This window comes from Blennius ocellaris (genome assembly GCF_963422515.1).
Source record: "Blennius ocellaris genome assembly, chromosome: 11".
In the NCBI taxonomy this organism is placed as follows: Eukaryota; Metazoa; Chordata; class Actinopteri; order Blenniiformes; family Blenniidae; genus Blennius; species Blennius ocellaris.
In genome coordinates this window covers 17,027,863-17,042,707 of record NC_137660.1, presented here as the reverse complement: position 1 = coordinate 17,042,707, position 14,845 = coordinate 17,027,863, and the positions used below count along the sequence as shown (strand labels likewise).

General features: G+C 41.4%; 1 protein-coding gene across 1 annotated transcript; it reads right to left on the bottom strand.

Annotated features, from left to right (window-relative positions):
* Positions 1–1,878: 1,878 nt before the first annotated feature.
* Positions 1,879–3,879, bottom strand: lrrc4.2 (leucine rich repeat containing 4.2; the record flags this gene model as incomplete). The annotated part of the gene is made up of 1 exon (XM_080505131.1): positions 1,879–3,879. One exon carries the CDS (start codon positions 3,877–3,879, stop codon positions 1,879–1,881), a length of 2,001 nt encoding a protein of 666 aa, XP_080361257.1.
* Between the last annotated feature and the right edge of the window lie 10,966 nt (positions 3,880–14,845).

The following is a 14,845-nucleotide window of genomic DNA, read 5'->3' as shown; positions in this document are numbered from 1 at the left end:
GTCACATGCAGAGTGATTCAGCCATGAAAAAGACTAGCCACACTCATTTATGGTAGCTGGTCTTTCGGCTGCATAACTTCAAGACTTTTCATATTGCTAAGATATATGATGACACATACAGCAACAGTAAAAATTAGTCTGCTTTGCAATTGTAGAGTAGTGTATTGAGGTTGCATTCTGGCAGTACTTGCGTTGTTAAAGTAGGATTGTGTTAAACCACACACCATTATAAAACATGGTTTTTGGCATTATAAAAAAATGTTTTTGTTTAATTTGACGAATGATATATTCAAGCCTACAACCTGTAGAAGAACACATAAGGAAAAGAAACCCACAAACTCTAGAACTGTGGGATACATGTATTTTTCCCCATCACAGTCACTGAGAAATCAATGTTAAGAACTAAGCTGAGGCATCAAAGACCAACAGCCTATCTGACCTGCATAGAGCCCCACTGTGGGGTATAATGCAGCATTGTACACCAGTTACTTAAAGACCCATTCATGCAGACACTAAATAAATGCATAGGACCGTAAGATGGGGGGTTTGGGGTAGGATACGATTTACAATACTGCCTCCAGCCATTACGATTAAACAACTTACACACAAATGGAAATATATTCAGAGAAGGAAGAAAAAAAAAATCAGATGAAAGTGTTTCTGATTAGAGAAATACAAACCAAAGGTTTTTTTTTTTTTTATTTTTCATAGCCTCCTTTTCGCTCCATAAAAATAGTGTTGCTAAAAATAAAATGTTAAAGAAAAAGAAACACAAGGTAATGTTTCAATGTAGTCCATGGAAAAGCCCCGGTATCAGACATTCATCATGATTCACTTCAATCCTCTGTGTTTTTCTCCAAAAGCAGAACGGTCAGCAAAGCTCTGTATCACTGCACCACATGTCTGTTCCTTTTGAAAAATTAGCATTGGAATGAGCCCTTGCGGAGACAAGTCAGGCAACTGCTGTAATGCATTACTAAATTAGCCCTAAACACTACACAAGCCATTAAGAAGCATGTCATAACATAAGGGAGGAAAAAAAAAAGATACAATATGCAACCAATAACAGAACAACATATTTGCAACAACTGTTGTTAGCCTGTATTCCACCTTTGCCAGTTGAACGAATTGGGAATCATGAGCACACTAAATAAACATGTTTAGATACGCTACAACTAAGAAGCACTGGCACTGTCAAATAAATGCAGCTAAGCTCCAGCAAACAGAGGGTTAAACCTTCGCTGCAGAAATTCACTGCAGTCCAAAAGCATTTGGCTGATAGCTACTGAACAGCACAATCTATCTGTGCCATTATGCTGCTATTGGACAAATGTTTATATCTATCTAGAATTTCTGTGTGTCTTTTTGTCTTCCTTAGTCTTGAATACCATTTTATTGCATATAATAGTTGGCACAGTAAAAACTGTAGCTTACATCTGGGGCTGTATTTAGAAACTGGTGCCTTTACAAAGAGTTTTTACTGCCTCCTAAATATGGTCAAAAACAAACTAAATGCTTCTTTTCCTACAATAGACAGTACCACCTTCTATCTTCAAACAAAAAAAGCATGTTCTTTCTTTTTTTTTTAAATAGAAGTCACCAGTTTTTAGAAAATAGTTTCAAATTACTTTCTTTTCTAATATAATCTGCATGTCTCACCACTGCCTGATGGTAGTTTCATTTATATATATTTGTTTTTTTTTTTAATATTTATATACTTATGTATATGCATGTACAAGAAAAAAAGTCTCTGTTTTGCACTTCTGTACAAAAGAAAGTTACCGTTTTGTTCTTTGTGCATTCTATTGCATGGACTGGTGAGCAGACAGGAGAGGAAAGTTTGGGCAGAGTCAGAGATAGATCCACAAGGAGCATTGCTCAGATTTGGGTCTCTTGAACCTTCTCCTTGCCATGAGTAGTCTTAATGACGTAGGGATCAGCAATGGTGCTGATGTGGCTGTGATGCTGTCTGACTGAGCGATGAAGAGAGTTGTTATGGCTCCAGTGGGCTCCATAGCCCCCTTGGCGGGATGAGGAGGAAGAGGACACATACCCAGGTTTAAAGGTGTTGCTGTTGTGTTCCACTAATGTAGGCAGTACCAACCCTGTGTCATCAGAGCCACTAGATCCAGATGTTGGTGGAGGAACAGGAGGAACCTCTTCCTCCATCTGTATGATTTCTATGGTCCTGGCTGCTGCCACCGTGCTCCTCTGTTGATGCCTCTTACGCAACTTATAGAACGCTATTAACATAGCAGCTGCCAGCAAAGTCACAGCAACAAAACAGCCAATGATGATTTTGGTGGTTTTCATCACCTCATCCAGACTGGCAGCAGGCCCACTTGGGACTCTGGCAGTGGGAACTGACACCTGCCTTGGAGTCTGAGTATTTTGGAACAGCACAGTAGGTGTGGAGATAAAGACAGGTTGAAAGACAGAGGGTGAGGCAGGAACAGTAGGCTTGGGTTTAGGGGTTTCCTCCACTGTGGGCTCCAAAACCTCCACTGTTACGGTGGTAAAGTAGGAGAGATTAGACGTATTGAGTTCGGCGTTACTGACGTTCAGGTAGGCTGAAGCATTGGAATTTCCTGCCATGTTGCTTACCATACAGGTATAGACTCCAGTGTCTGATGGGAGAACATTGGAGAAGTTGAGTGTTCCATCATTGAGAACAGATATCCTTGGGTGAGCTGAGCCATGGGTCAGCACAGTCCCATTGGGGAGAAGCCACCGGACTGAGCTCATAGCAGCTGTGCGGCACTTCAGCTCGGCCACCCTGGCTGCAGAAATATTCAGGTCTTTTGGAGCATCAAGTATGAAAGGTGCTGAACACTGAAAGGTTGTCTGATCAACTTCCACCAGATATCGTCCTCTCATGTGGATTGGGGTGTGGCAGCGTCCACAGCAGGTGGAATTTGTAGGAATGTATTCTCTGAGCCACCATGAGAGCCACACCACATCACAGTCACATCGCCAGGGGTTGTGGTGTAGGTGCAGCTCCACCAGGTACTGAAGAGGGGTGAAGAGGTTATGGGGGAGGGAGGACAGGTTGTTATGAGCCAAGTTGAGCTCCACCAAGGCTGTGATGTCATCAAATGCGTTCCTTTCAATGGTGGTGATTGCAGAGTTCATAATCCATAGTTTACGTAAATTCTTGAGTCCACGGAAGGCCCAAGGCTTCAGTTCAGGGAAAACATTCTCAGAGATCTCTAGTTCCTCCAGTCCAACCAGAGGGGACAAATGAGGAAATTCCCTCAGATTGCACATCCCCAGGTTCAGGTACTTTAGATTTTGAAGGCCCTCAAATGCCCCATCAGAGATGTACTCCAGCTTCCTCAGCTCTCCCAAGTCCAGTCTCATGAGTGAAGGTACACGGTTAAAGGCATAAGAAGGGATGCTCTCAATAGGATTGTTTCGAAGCCATAATTCTCTCAACTTGGACAGATACTCAAATGCTCCACTGGGTATGACTGTCAGTCTGTTGTCAAACAGCTCCAGTGTATTGAGACTGGTCAGGCCATTGAATGCTCCCACTTCAATCTGCCTTATAGCATTCCTGCCCAGCTGTAGGACCTCCAGGTGGTGCAGGTGTCTGAAGGTGTCCGCCTGTATTGTCTCTATGCTGTTTTCCATCAAGTTTAGGTACCTGGTGTTGGCTGGGATGTTGGGAGGAACCCGAATCAGGCCTCTGCGTGTACACACCACCTTGCTGAGCTGGTTAGTGCAGGAGCACACACCTGGACAGTTCTGTGGGTTAGCTGAGCCCAACTCAGGGCCTGTGGACTGGCACATACTGAGGGCAGGCACCATGAGTGAGAGCACGGCGAGCAGGGCTGCGTTCCAGGTAGGCTGCACACTAACCTGGCCCAGAGGACTCATGGTGTGGAGGGCGCATTATTCTGCATGTTGGGGGGAGACGGCACACACCAAAGGACAGACCACTCTAGCCTGGCTGGAGCGACTCAAGGCTCCCGAGTTCCATCGACAGTGCAGAGGGATGCTGCATGAAAATTGTGTGAAGGATTGAAGGGGAAAAAGAGGGACAGATAGGGAGACAGAATACGAGAGATTAATACAAGAGAAGTGGAAAATGAAAAGCAGTGCAGCAATGTGTGGAAAAAAATGTTGAGTAACAGTGTCAGTGACGTACCTCATTAGTTTGAAAAGGTTCCTTTTTCCTTCTCCAAGTGTTAAAAGCAGCAGTCATGCATCACATTCATTTATAATTCCCTTCCTCGGAATGACATGAAATAGATGCTTTCTTGTTTTCCCCTTTTGAAAAAGTAAAGTGGCCCTCGATTAGCCAAGGGTACAAAATGGCTCCTGATATTAAAGACTGAGAGCAGCATGAAAAACACTCACAGGCAGAGGTAAGGCCATGAAGACTTAGCAGGTGCCTGGGTCCCTTCTGCTCCTACTAACTGCCCCCCTGCTAGGCTGCGGGTTCCAAAATGCAGCTCCACTGTGGATAAATCACAATGATCCATAGCTCAGTTAACCACGACAGAGGAGGAGAGAAGAAGTGACCAAGTGAAATAAATTAAAAAATCCACTGTTCTGTCGGCTCCTGATACATGTGTTGGCTCGGTGGCTGGTTGCCTGTTTGGGGGAGAGACCTCCCTCACTGTGACTTTGCCAAGGGCTTGTCGGTCGCTGATTAGCCCTGTTGTGACAGAGACTGAGAGACAGAAAAAGGCAAAAGAACTCCCGGCATAGTCATCCCCCTCTCCTCTCCTCCAGTGTGCTCCTCTTGCTTCCTCCCAACGATGGGCTGGCCCTGGTCAGAGCAGCTGCAGGCTGCCGTGTGCACGGTTAGCAGTAATCCGTCTATTCCTCCTGGGGGGAGGGGGGGGTGGGGGTGGTGGGAGAGATGGTGGCGCTGTGTGGGGGGTGGAGAAGGGGATGCGCTGCACTGTTGGAGCTTCGCAAAAGGCTGTCGGAAGAGAGAGAGAGAGCGCACGCTTGTCCCCTTCTGCAATGAGAGAAAAGAGAGAGGATGAAGATGGGAGGACGAGTGTGGAAGTGGGTTCCGGATCTGTATCCATAAAGCAGAGAAACGTGTTGAGGATTCTCCTCTCCGCTGGCTGTTTGCTCCCTGGGCTGTATCCTGCAGTGTTCTCCTGCTTGCTTAGTTATTAGTTTTTTCTCCAGGGCTGAGGTAGTAAGTTGTGGCAGTTAGCCATGTGTGTAGCTGTCAGACTTGCGGCTGGCTGGTGGACTACTGCAGTAGCCAGAGTAGAATAGAGAGAGAGAGAGAGAGAGAGAGAGAGAGAGAGAGAGAGAGAGAGAGAGAGAGAGAGAGAGAGAGAGAGAGAGAGAGAGAGAGAGAGAGAAAGAGAGAGAGAGAGAGAGATTGAAGGAAAAGCAGAGAGAGACGACCACTGACGGATCAAGAGCAGGAGAAAGATAGAGTGCGCGAAGGAGAGAGTGTGTGAGAGAGAGATGGAGAGGTACGAGAGGACTCTAACAGGCAGCCCACCGTCACAGAAACAGCAGGAGCAGCATTCTAATCCACATCTCCTCTTCTTGTTTATTCTCCAATCTCTCTTTTCTCTGTTCCCCCCCTCCGATGTGTGTCGGTGTTGCAGGCAGCTAAGATGCTCGCTCTGCCCCCTCCCTTTGTCCTTCAGTGGGAACGTGAATGTACTGCTGACGCACTCCTCTCAGCTGCTCAGCCAGCCTCAGAGCAGTGCATTGGTTTGATGCAGTGTTCCTGTGTATTAACACATTCAACCCCCCCCTTCTCCCCATCCCTTCTTCTCTTCCCCTCCCGCTCTCCCTTCAATGTAAGTATCTTCTCCTTTTCTTTCTCTCCCATTCTGTCTCTCCTCCGTTTCTCACGTGCCCTGGCTTGATTCTTAACTCTCTCTCTCTCTCTCTCTCTCTCCAGATCACTTTACCTGTGCTGTTCTTCTCCATTCTCTTACCTTCTGTCTAGACGCTACCTCTACACAACCAATCGTTCAAATTAAAAACCTCCTATTCCAATGTATCAATCACAGACAAAAGGTCAGACTTTTCTACTCCAACTCCAGAGTGTTTTTGTGTTTGCGCGCTCTCGCTCTCTCTCTCTCTCTCTTTCTCTTGAGCGCAGCAGTGCGCCACAGTTCTCCAGTGGAGATGCAGCTTGCTGCCATTCCTCACCTCTTATAAGGCACAGTTTGGTGAGTGTTCCCCTCATGCTTTAATAGTGTACAGGACAAATAAGCAGAGGCGCTTGTGGTGTTTTCTTTTCCTGTTTTGTAACTTCTGTGGAATTTAATATGTTTGTGAGTGTTTTGAAGGTTGCGGGGTTGGGTCGAGGGGTCAGTGACATCATAGAAGAATGAAATGCTGACTCTGCTTCTCTGCGTCTGCTGGGCAGTCTTCTCTTCAGGGAGGAGAAGATGAAAGAGCCTGCACACAGTTATCTCTTGGAAAGATGAGAGAAAGACGGAGGGATGGAGGAAAAGAGACTCACCAAGAGAGTGGGGGAGAAAAGATGGGGCCGGGTGGGAGGAGATATATCCACGTCCTTGGTGAAATAGGGGGAAGGACCCTATAGAGAGGGGAGAAAAATGAGATAAATATGGATAGAGGAGAAGAATGAGGGAGACAGATGATGGAACGTATTGCATGGTAGTCTCCTCTGTGAAATGGCACAGAAAAATAGAGAAAAAGGATGAGGATTGGGGTGAAGAGTAGAAAGGACGAGAGGAGTGTTGATAGTGTTGGATAAAGCATCATTTGAATGCAGAAGAAAGGAGCCTCCCTTTATGCCTATTCGTTAATGACCACACTATCACCTTCTCGTTCTCTTCTGTTCATTTCATGTACATACTTTTGTTGATGTAGGTCTCTGCAAAAAGAAAAAAGAAAGAAAAGAAGCAGGGACAATAAATAAATTAATAAATACATGTCTGACCATGAAATTTACTTTTAATTTTAGTTATGAAGATGAAAACAACATGACTGAATATTTACATCTACCGTGTAATGACATTAGTGATAGATTTATTCTGTGTTCATATTGGACCATAAAAAGGTAAGAGGCTAATTTACATGGGCACGTGGTGCAGTTTGAAGGAGTAGAGCATAAGGTTTAATGCATGCAGGTTTCTGGCTGTGATCTCCAGTTTGCATCACTATACAAGAACATTAATAAAATATCACTCCAAATCTATAAAGCTCAGTTTTATATCCACAATGCTTAGAAATAAATGAGTAAACAATGATTATCTTTTAAGGAATTTTATTCCAAAAATATTAATTTGAATCATGCCGCATTAACGGGACCAGTCACAAACAGTTGTCTCTTAATACCAGAAAATGGAAGAAACATGCATATAATACAGAATTCATGTGTGTGTAATATACAATATATACATTTCTGCTAAATAACCAAATGAAATTCTTTAGAATACTTTAGATTCAACACAGGACATCCTTTTGTTTCTTTGCCCGCATTAAGTTAAATTATTATTAGTATTATTATTGTATAAATGAAAATGATAACATTTCTTCCCACTAAGGGGGGTTGTTAAATGTATTGAGGGAGTTATTTATTTTTTTTATGTATGCCCATGTATGCCCACTCCAAATTATATAGATTTGCCAAATAAGAGCAATGCAATCATCAAAACCATCATGTCTGTCCTTCATAGAAAAACAGTATTTTGGAGAAAAAACATTGTTTGAGGCACAAAGGGAATAAATGAAACTTATATCTCACTTTGTCTTATGCATCAAAGAATGACTTTCAGAGAAGGGAAATAACAGATGAAAAAAACAATGAAAGGAAGAAAAAAAAAGAAGAACTTCACTATGTGTAGAGGTTACATGGAAGATATGCCTGAAAAGAATTGCATGTACATTTTGTTTTCATTAGATATGGAGCTTTAAAATGAAGATTGGAGATGAGAAGCAAATTTGGAGTGAGGATGAGCACGGGGGCTGAAGGGAGGATGAAGGAGCGATTACTATTAGTTAAGGTGGAGCAGGCAGGGTTGGTCAGATAATTGATGGCCATGGTGGTAGCCGCTATGTTAATGCTATTACAGGGGGCATGAGCATGGAAAGGTCAGTTAGCACACTGAATATATAAAGCATGCCCCTGCTGTTTTTCTGTCTGTCTATGTCTCTCTCTACCTCTCTGTCTCTGTCTGTTTACATGGTTCCACAGTAAGGGTATTGGAGGAAGGTATATCTAGCACAGCTGCTGAAGGCCAGTTCTCCCTATAAATATGTGAAATGAGGTTCAGTGGAAGGATTTATGAGCATCTGAAAATATATATATTGCGTGCAGTAAATCATGCACAGTTTTATGGAATTATTCGATGGCAAGATATACCATCTTGTGGTATGGTGTGTCAATGACAACATTAATAAATTTTAAGAAACTTCATGTATTAGTAGGTGAATGCATTATTTGTTTAAGATAATGTGGATTTTTTTGGACCATCAAATTCAAACTTATATATCTTGTGAAGCCGGTAATATGCCTCTGAGGTATGTTTTAATAGTAATTTATGATTCTGTTTCAGAGGAGCCACTTGATGTCCCTAGTCAGTATTGGCTCTGTCAACATATATCAATCCATTAATTAATACCATAAAGGGTAGTAATGTTTTTGCTCTATGTCACAAAATGAAACAAAACTAAACAAAACAAAACAAAACAAAACTGCTGTTGCCAATATTGACTTAATACCAGTAATTTTGTTCGGGTAAGAAATGTATGTCCCTCATTTCACTGCAGATTATATGTTTAATTAATTTTCACAGTAAAAATAAAGTAAGTGCTTGTTATATGTTATTATGAATGTTGAAGAAAACAAGTTAATGTAGACCGTGGGAAATACAGATGAAGTAAATTACTGACCGTACATTTATTGATTTCTTTAATTACTACTACTATCAAAAGTGTAGACATTTTTCATAATCAACTTTCTATTTTATCATGTTCAAACTTTAACTCTTTGTACCCCCTGTGATCTCTGTCTCGATGATGTTCTTTGGATCTGTCCCTGAGATACAACAGCGATACTGAAATCAAAAGCCTGATGTGTTCGGAAACGGTGTCTAAAAGCAAGACAATTTACATTAAAACTATAATTCTCTGTGTTGTAATAATAATATATACAACATGTTCCACATTGTGTTCCAGTTGTCAGAGGTGAAACAGTTCCACGCATGAGTGTTTTTGTGGTTTTCCATTGAGAAGATGCATCTGATCTCAGCCTCTGACTGGATAATCATAATGCATCTGCGTACAGCTGCAGGTCGTTCTTTATATATATATATATATATATATATATATATATATATATATATATATATATATATATATATATATATATATATATATATATACTGCTGGGGGGTCATTCAAAGTCCAACACATCAAGTCACTGGGTTTTTGTAACCTCTAAATGACCCCGGTGTTATCTGGCACCACAACTTCAGCAGCAGATCCTTTAAGTCCTGCAAGCTGTGAAATGGAGGCCCTGCAATCAGACAGCCCATTTCCTAACACCATGTCACTGGTCCATGCCTTGTCCTTTCTCACATCGGTGTCAGTATCCAATCACCACTGTTGCCTTGGAGTGCCTCGCAAGCTCTGCTTCAGAGATGCTCTCATGCAGGCGTTTTTGCTGGAACAGTTTCGCTCTTGTGAAAATTCAGCTTTTTAGACATGCATATTCATTCTGCATCACACATGTCAAGAGATGGTAAGCTGTGTGCCTACCATCTCTGAACATTTGTTTTTACATCAGAGTTTGACATTCACATTTTTTTCTTTTTTTTAAAAGAACTGGCTGTATCAAAGATGATCATAATGTCTTGGGCTTAAATGAGAGCAGCTACACATCAGCGAACCGAACAAAGATTCTGATGTAGTGATGGCAGTTCTGGTTGAATCTTTGTGTGATTTTACATTAAATAAGATCTGGAGAAATGCTTGTACATTTTTAGTAATCTACTGCCAATGTATGTTATTTCTTGGGCTGTAAAAATTAACAAATTAACATAAATTAATCCATCGTCATGATTAATCTGATGAAAAATTTTAACGCAACTAATCCATCAGCAGTACAGACTGAAGGTACGTGGTAGTCTGTAGCAGCCTGAAGGAGTAACAGGGCCCCATTGATATCGATAAATGTTTGTTTTGAAAATTAGAGTTTTTTTGTTAAACAAGATATTCACACACACACACACACACACACACACACACACACACACACACACACACACACACACACACACACACACACACACACACACACACACACACACACACACACACACACGTTCCCTTCTTCCTTGACTCTGTTGACTCATGCAAAATAAAACTTGATTAATATATTTAAAAAAGTAATTAATTAATCCACAGCAACCCTGTGATTACCATGCTCTTACTAAAATCCTAATAGTTTGATAGCACTAGTTATTTCACATTTACTATTCACTCATGCGTTATTGTAGATCCATTTGCTGTCTTGCCAAATGTTAAAAGCCAAATGCTCAATTTCACTGATTCGCATTACATCTTTATTTTGAGTCATTGTTTAGTCCCCCTGAACAGACATTTAGAACATCTCATAGGAAAATATGTAAAAATTCACATCTCACACAAAAACTGAAAAAAATTAAATTATCCAGGTCTGGTTGAAAGTTGCACAACTGGAATGGAAAACAATAATTAATTTTTGATCTGTTTGACACCTTGAGTTACTTGGAGGAACCATGTGTCAAAACTGTGGCTTTCGGGGATACACTTTGCTATTCGGATACGAAAGTGATTGTTTCTAAATGGGGGGAAATTATACTGCATGTTGTACCTAAGATGTACTGTCTGAGTACCATTGTTATCTTTAGTACACAGATGACTAAACCTAATCAGCTCAAAACAAATGTCGAACTATGCCCTGATGTGTTCAGTCACAGCTGGGTGCACACGCATTGTCTCTGAAGCTGTGTCTTAGTTCTTTTCCCCACCTGTTATTTTTCATTTGCGAGATTTTCACTGAGCCAGACTCTGAACTACACAGTGTATGCAGTGATGATCCGTCTGTTCTCGGAACAGATGGATTCAATAGAGAAAAATCTAACTTCTACAGATGTTCAGATGTCACCGATGAGGCTCCCTTTACAAAAGTTAAGATTAGGTGAAACCTTTGAATGGGTGGGGTCAATGCTAAAGATGTAGGGAGTGGCACTCTGACTATGAAACGAATGCTGTGTCTCCAATTAGAACGAAACACAAAAGTGTTTTATGAGCAAATTGAGAAAACGAGATCAGCCAAAAAGATATGGAGGTCGATGAAATGCTGTGGCTATCTTTTGCGGGAAGTTCTCACTGACAGTGTTGTATTTAAGGCGTCAATAATTCCTGTGCACCTCATGTATTGCACCAGAAGGTTAACTATTATGTGCCGTGGCACATGTTTGCGCAAGAGCAGGCAAGTGCGATTTGAGACTACAGTGTGGCAGATGTGCACAAGTGACACCCTGATTAACAAAATTTGAGTGGAGTTTGAAGGGGGAAATTATATGTTGCAGAAGTGTGTGTGTGTGTGTGTGTGTGTGTGTGTGTGTGTGTGTGTGTGTGTGTGTGTGTGTGTGTGTGTGTGTGTGTGTGTGTGTGTGTGTGTGTGTGTGTGTGTGTGTGTGTGTGTGTTTGAGAAGCCCAATTAGTCTGTTAGAGTTTTGACAACCACTGAAGGTTCACGTTATGACACTAAATGTCTTTCAGACAGCTACAATTCATCAGTAGTGACACCGTCACTTCATGAGTCTGCTGCTCTTCATGTCAGTGGTCCATAACTTATACATTTGACTACTTTAACGTTCATGACATTGCTCATTTTTACCGCTGTCTGCTGCGGCCTGACACATGAAAGGAAGCAGTTACAAGGGTTAAATGCTGGAGTCGGCCTTCGCAAAATGACCCTGTGGTCAATGGCCAGACACACATGTTTGTAAGCTGTAAAAGTCAAGTATTTGATGGCCCAAGACTAACAGTGCTGTTCCGTGCAGCTGAATCTATCACTACCAGAGCCAGGTTAACAGATTTGGCACTCTTATCTAATGCTGATAGCTCTCCTTCAGCGGCTCCGCTGCAGTATAAGCAACAATACCTCCTGCTTAGTTACAGTAAGCTCTAAGTGACTGCTTGACCAATGCATCCTTACCCCATCTGTAGTTAGGACTGACGGATATAATTAGCTGCTAACGTTAGCCATTAACTTGCCTCAGCTATTGCCAGATGTCTTGTGGCCCATCTGGATCCCCCACAAGTCAGTCTGCACTTAGCATGGCGGGTCAGCAAAATGCTGGAGCAGCATTTGGCCTCGGAATAGGAGAGTGGATGGTGTGAGAGAGGAGACCACTGGAAGTAGATCGATGTGGCCTGTATTCATTAACCCTCGCTCACGGCTGCCTTCCCTTCCCAATCACAACTCCGCCATTTTAGGACAGCAGGAGGTGATTTATTAGCTGTCCTGGCTCAGTCAGCACCATCGACCCACAATCTGAGGAGAGTTGACTCACACCAGGATATACAGATTCCCACACTGTGGGCGGAACTCACTCAGGGACCCGACGCCACAGAAAGAGGAACCACACTGAAAAAAGTGAGGTGACCCCAAAATATTTATTTTTGTTTGCAAACTTTAACAGAGGCTTAGGAAAAATGTGGTTCAGCTCAAATGGACTCTGTTTTAATGTGAATCGTTTGAGCAAATGATTTGTGAGTGTGATCGGTGGAGGCAAGCTTCAACAGATCATGAACAAAAACACACTTACGACCTGGATGTTTTAATACTTCATGTCCTGAAGCTTCACAGCAACCAAACACAGAGAAGCAAGCCAACTTACAAAATATGTTTTACGTTTAAACAGAGTTGGAGGAATTTCATACTTCATGCTTTCATTTTCAATATGTAATATACAAACTACAAAGATTCTAGGATAGGACAAAAAAAAAAAGGGATATCGTTTAAATCATTGTAGTCAGAGGGACATGTTTTAATGCCTTTTTATATTTGGCTAATTAAATATCCTTGTAGAGTGACTCAGTACAGAGCTTCAAAATTTGAATTAAAGAAAGAGATATGATCAACCTGTGAAGTGCATGCTTTTCAAAAAGGAGAGAACACTGATCATGAGAACACTAATCCACTTTTTTCAATATTGTAGGAAACCTCACAGATGTTTCTTTAATCTGATGAACCCAGATTCCATAAAGGTAGGGATGATGTACAAAATGTAAAAGACCATGAAACACACTTTGAAAGTAAGGTATTTTACCACTTCATGAAATAGCTGATTTTAATATTGTGGCAGCTGAAAGAGGATGTACAGGGGAAAGAAGATTTTGGTATTTAAAGGAAGACCTTGAGGAGCATCAGAATAAGCATTGAACTTCTGCCTTTGACAGGTGTCACCACAGTAAATTGTTGCAATTTACACTGTATGATAGGCCAGTTTTACACCAGATACCCTCTTCTACCACAACTGGGATTTGAAACCGGGTCACCCACATGTTCAATGTAATGCACCACCTGGTGGAGGGGAATAAGGGTTTATAAAAAACTATTTTAGACAGAAAATATCTCTCAGAAGTATGCCTGGGTAGTGGTTCACCCCAACCTGCTAAAGACCGACATCAAACAAAACCAATTATGTTCTGTTTCATGTTGTAATATGTCGGCTTGTTCTTCTCTACTTAAGACAAGCCGCAGTAAAAAAAATTTTTAAGACAACCTACAGATGCTCTCAGAATAAGCAAATTGGTATTTGTAACTTACATATGGGCATTTGTGATTGATCTAATGGAAAAATTATTGAGTATAAATGTGAATTTATGTGCTAATGGGTTTATCCTTCAATTAAAACACAGTTTCAGTCTCTGCATTATGCCACTAATCTCACAAACTTTACCAAGATGACCACTTTGTTTTAAAATCCATCACACAAAAGTCACATCTTGTCTAACAAATGGCTCTAAACAGGAACACCGCAGCTCGATGGATTTTATTGATTTCTCTGTACTGAGAACACAGTAGGTGTTTGGTTGTTGGGGCACATCAGCCAATGAATGGGGTCATTTCCAATGTATACCTTCTAATCCCTTGCGTCTCACATGGCAAGGGATCTAAATATAATGTTGGTGGAAAATACAGGAAGGGATAAATGAGACTATGTAAGACGTTGGGTTTTTTTTTTTGGGGGGGGGGTCCGTACTTTAGCATTTGCATTGTTTGAAAAGAACTGCTTGAAGACTGAAAAACAATCCAATGAGTCAACGTTTCACAGGTTTAAATATATAAATATCATGAGTGAAATCAACCTTTGCGTGACTCTTTTGTTTAAAACAAGTATTAGGAAATGTTAGAGCTGCTCGGGACATGAAAAGCTGAGATTATGACAGTAAACACTATAAATCAGAGCATCACGCTTCTGTTAAAATAAATAAATAACAACTCCACCCCATATGCCTTAGGAAATTAGCCTGCAACAGGTTGGGCTATTTATCTTTTTTTCACATTTGGATGCTCAAGCCCTGTTAATTTGTGTATCTCATTAGTGCCATGATTGATTTTATGTAATTTGTATATAAGAGCGCAGTTCTGGATAGACCTCTCATTGTTTGCAGACTGATATCCTTCGTTCCTATGCATTCATTTGTGTGTTTGAATAAGCACACTGGTGAGAGAGTCTGTGTTTAAGATATTGACAAAAAAATACAATTCGATCATAGCTATCGCAGATTTTCATGGTCATTGACTGCAGCACCATTTACACAAAATCCACATGAAGGCCTGTTTTTCATTCAAGCTTTAAAAGTCTGAAACACACTA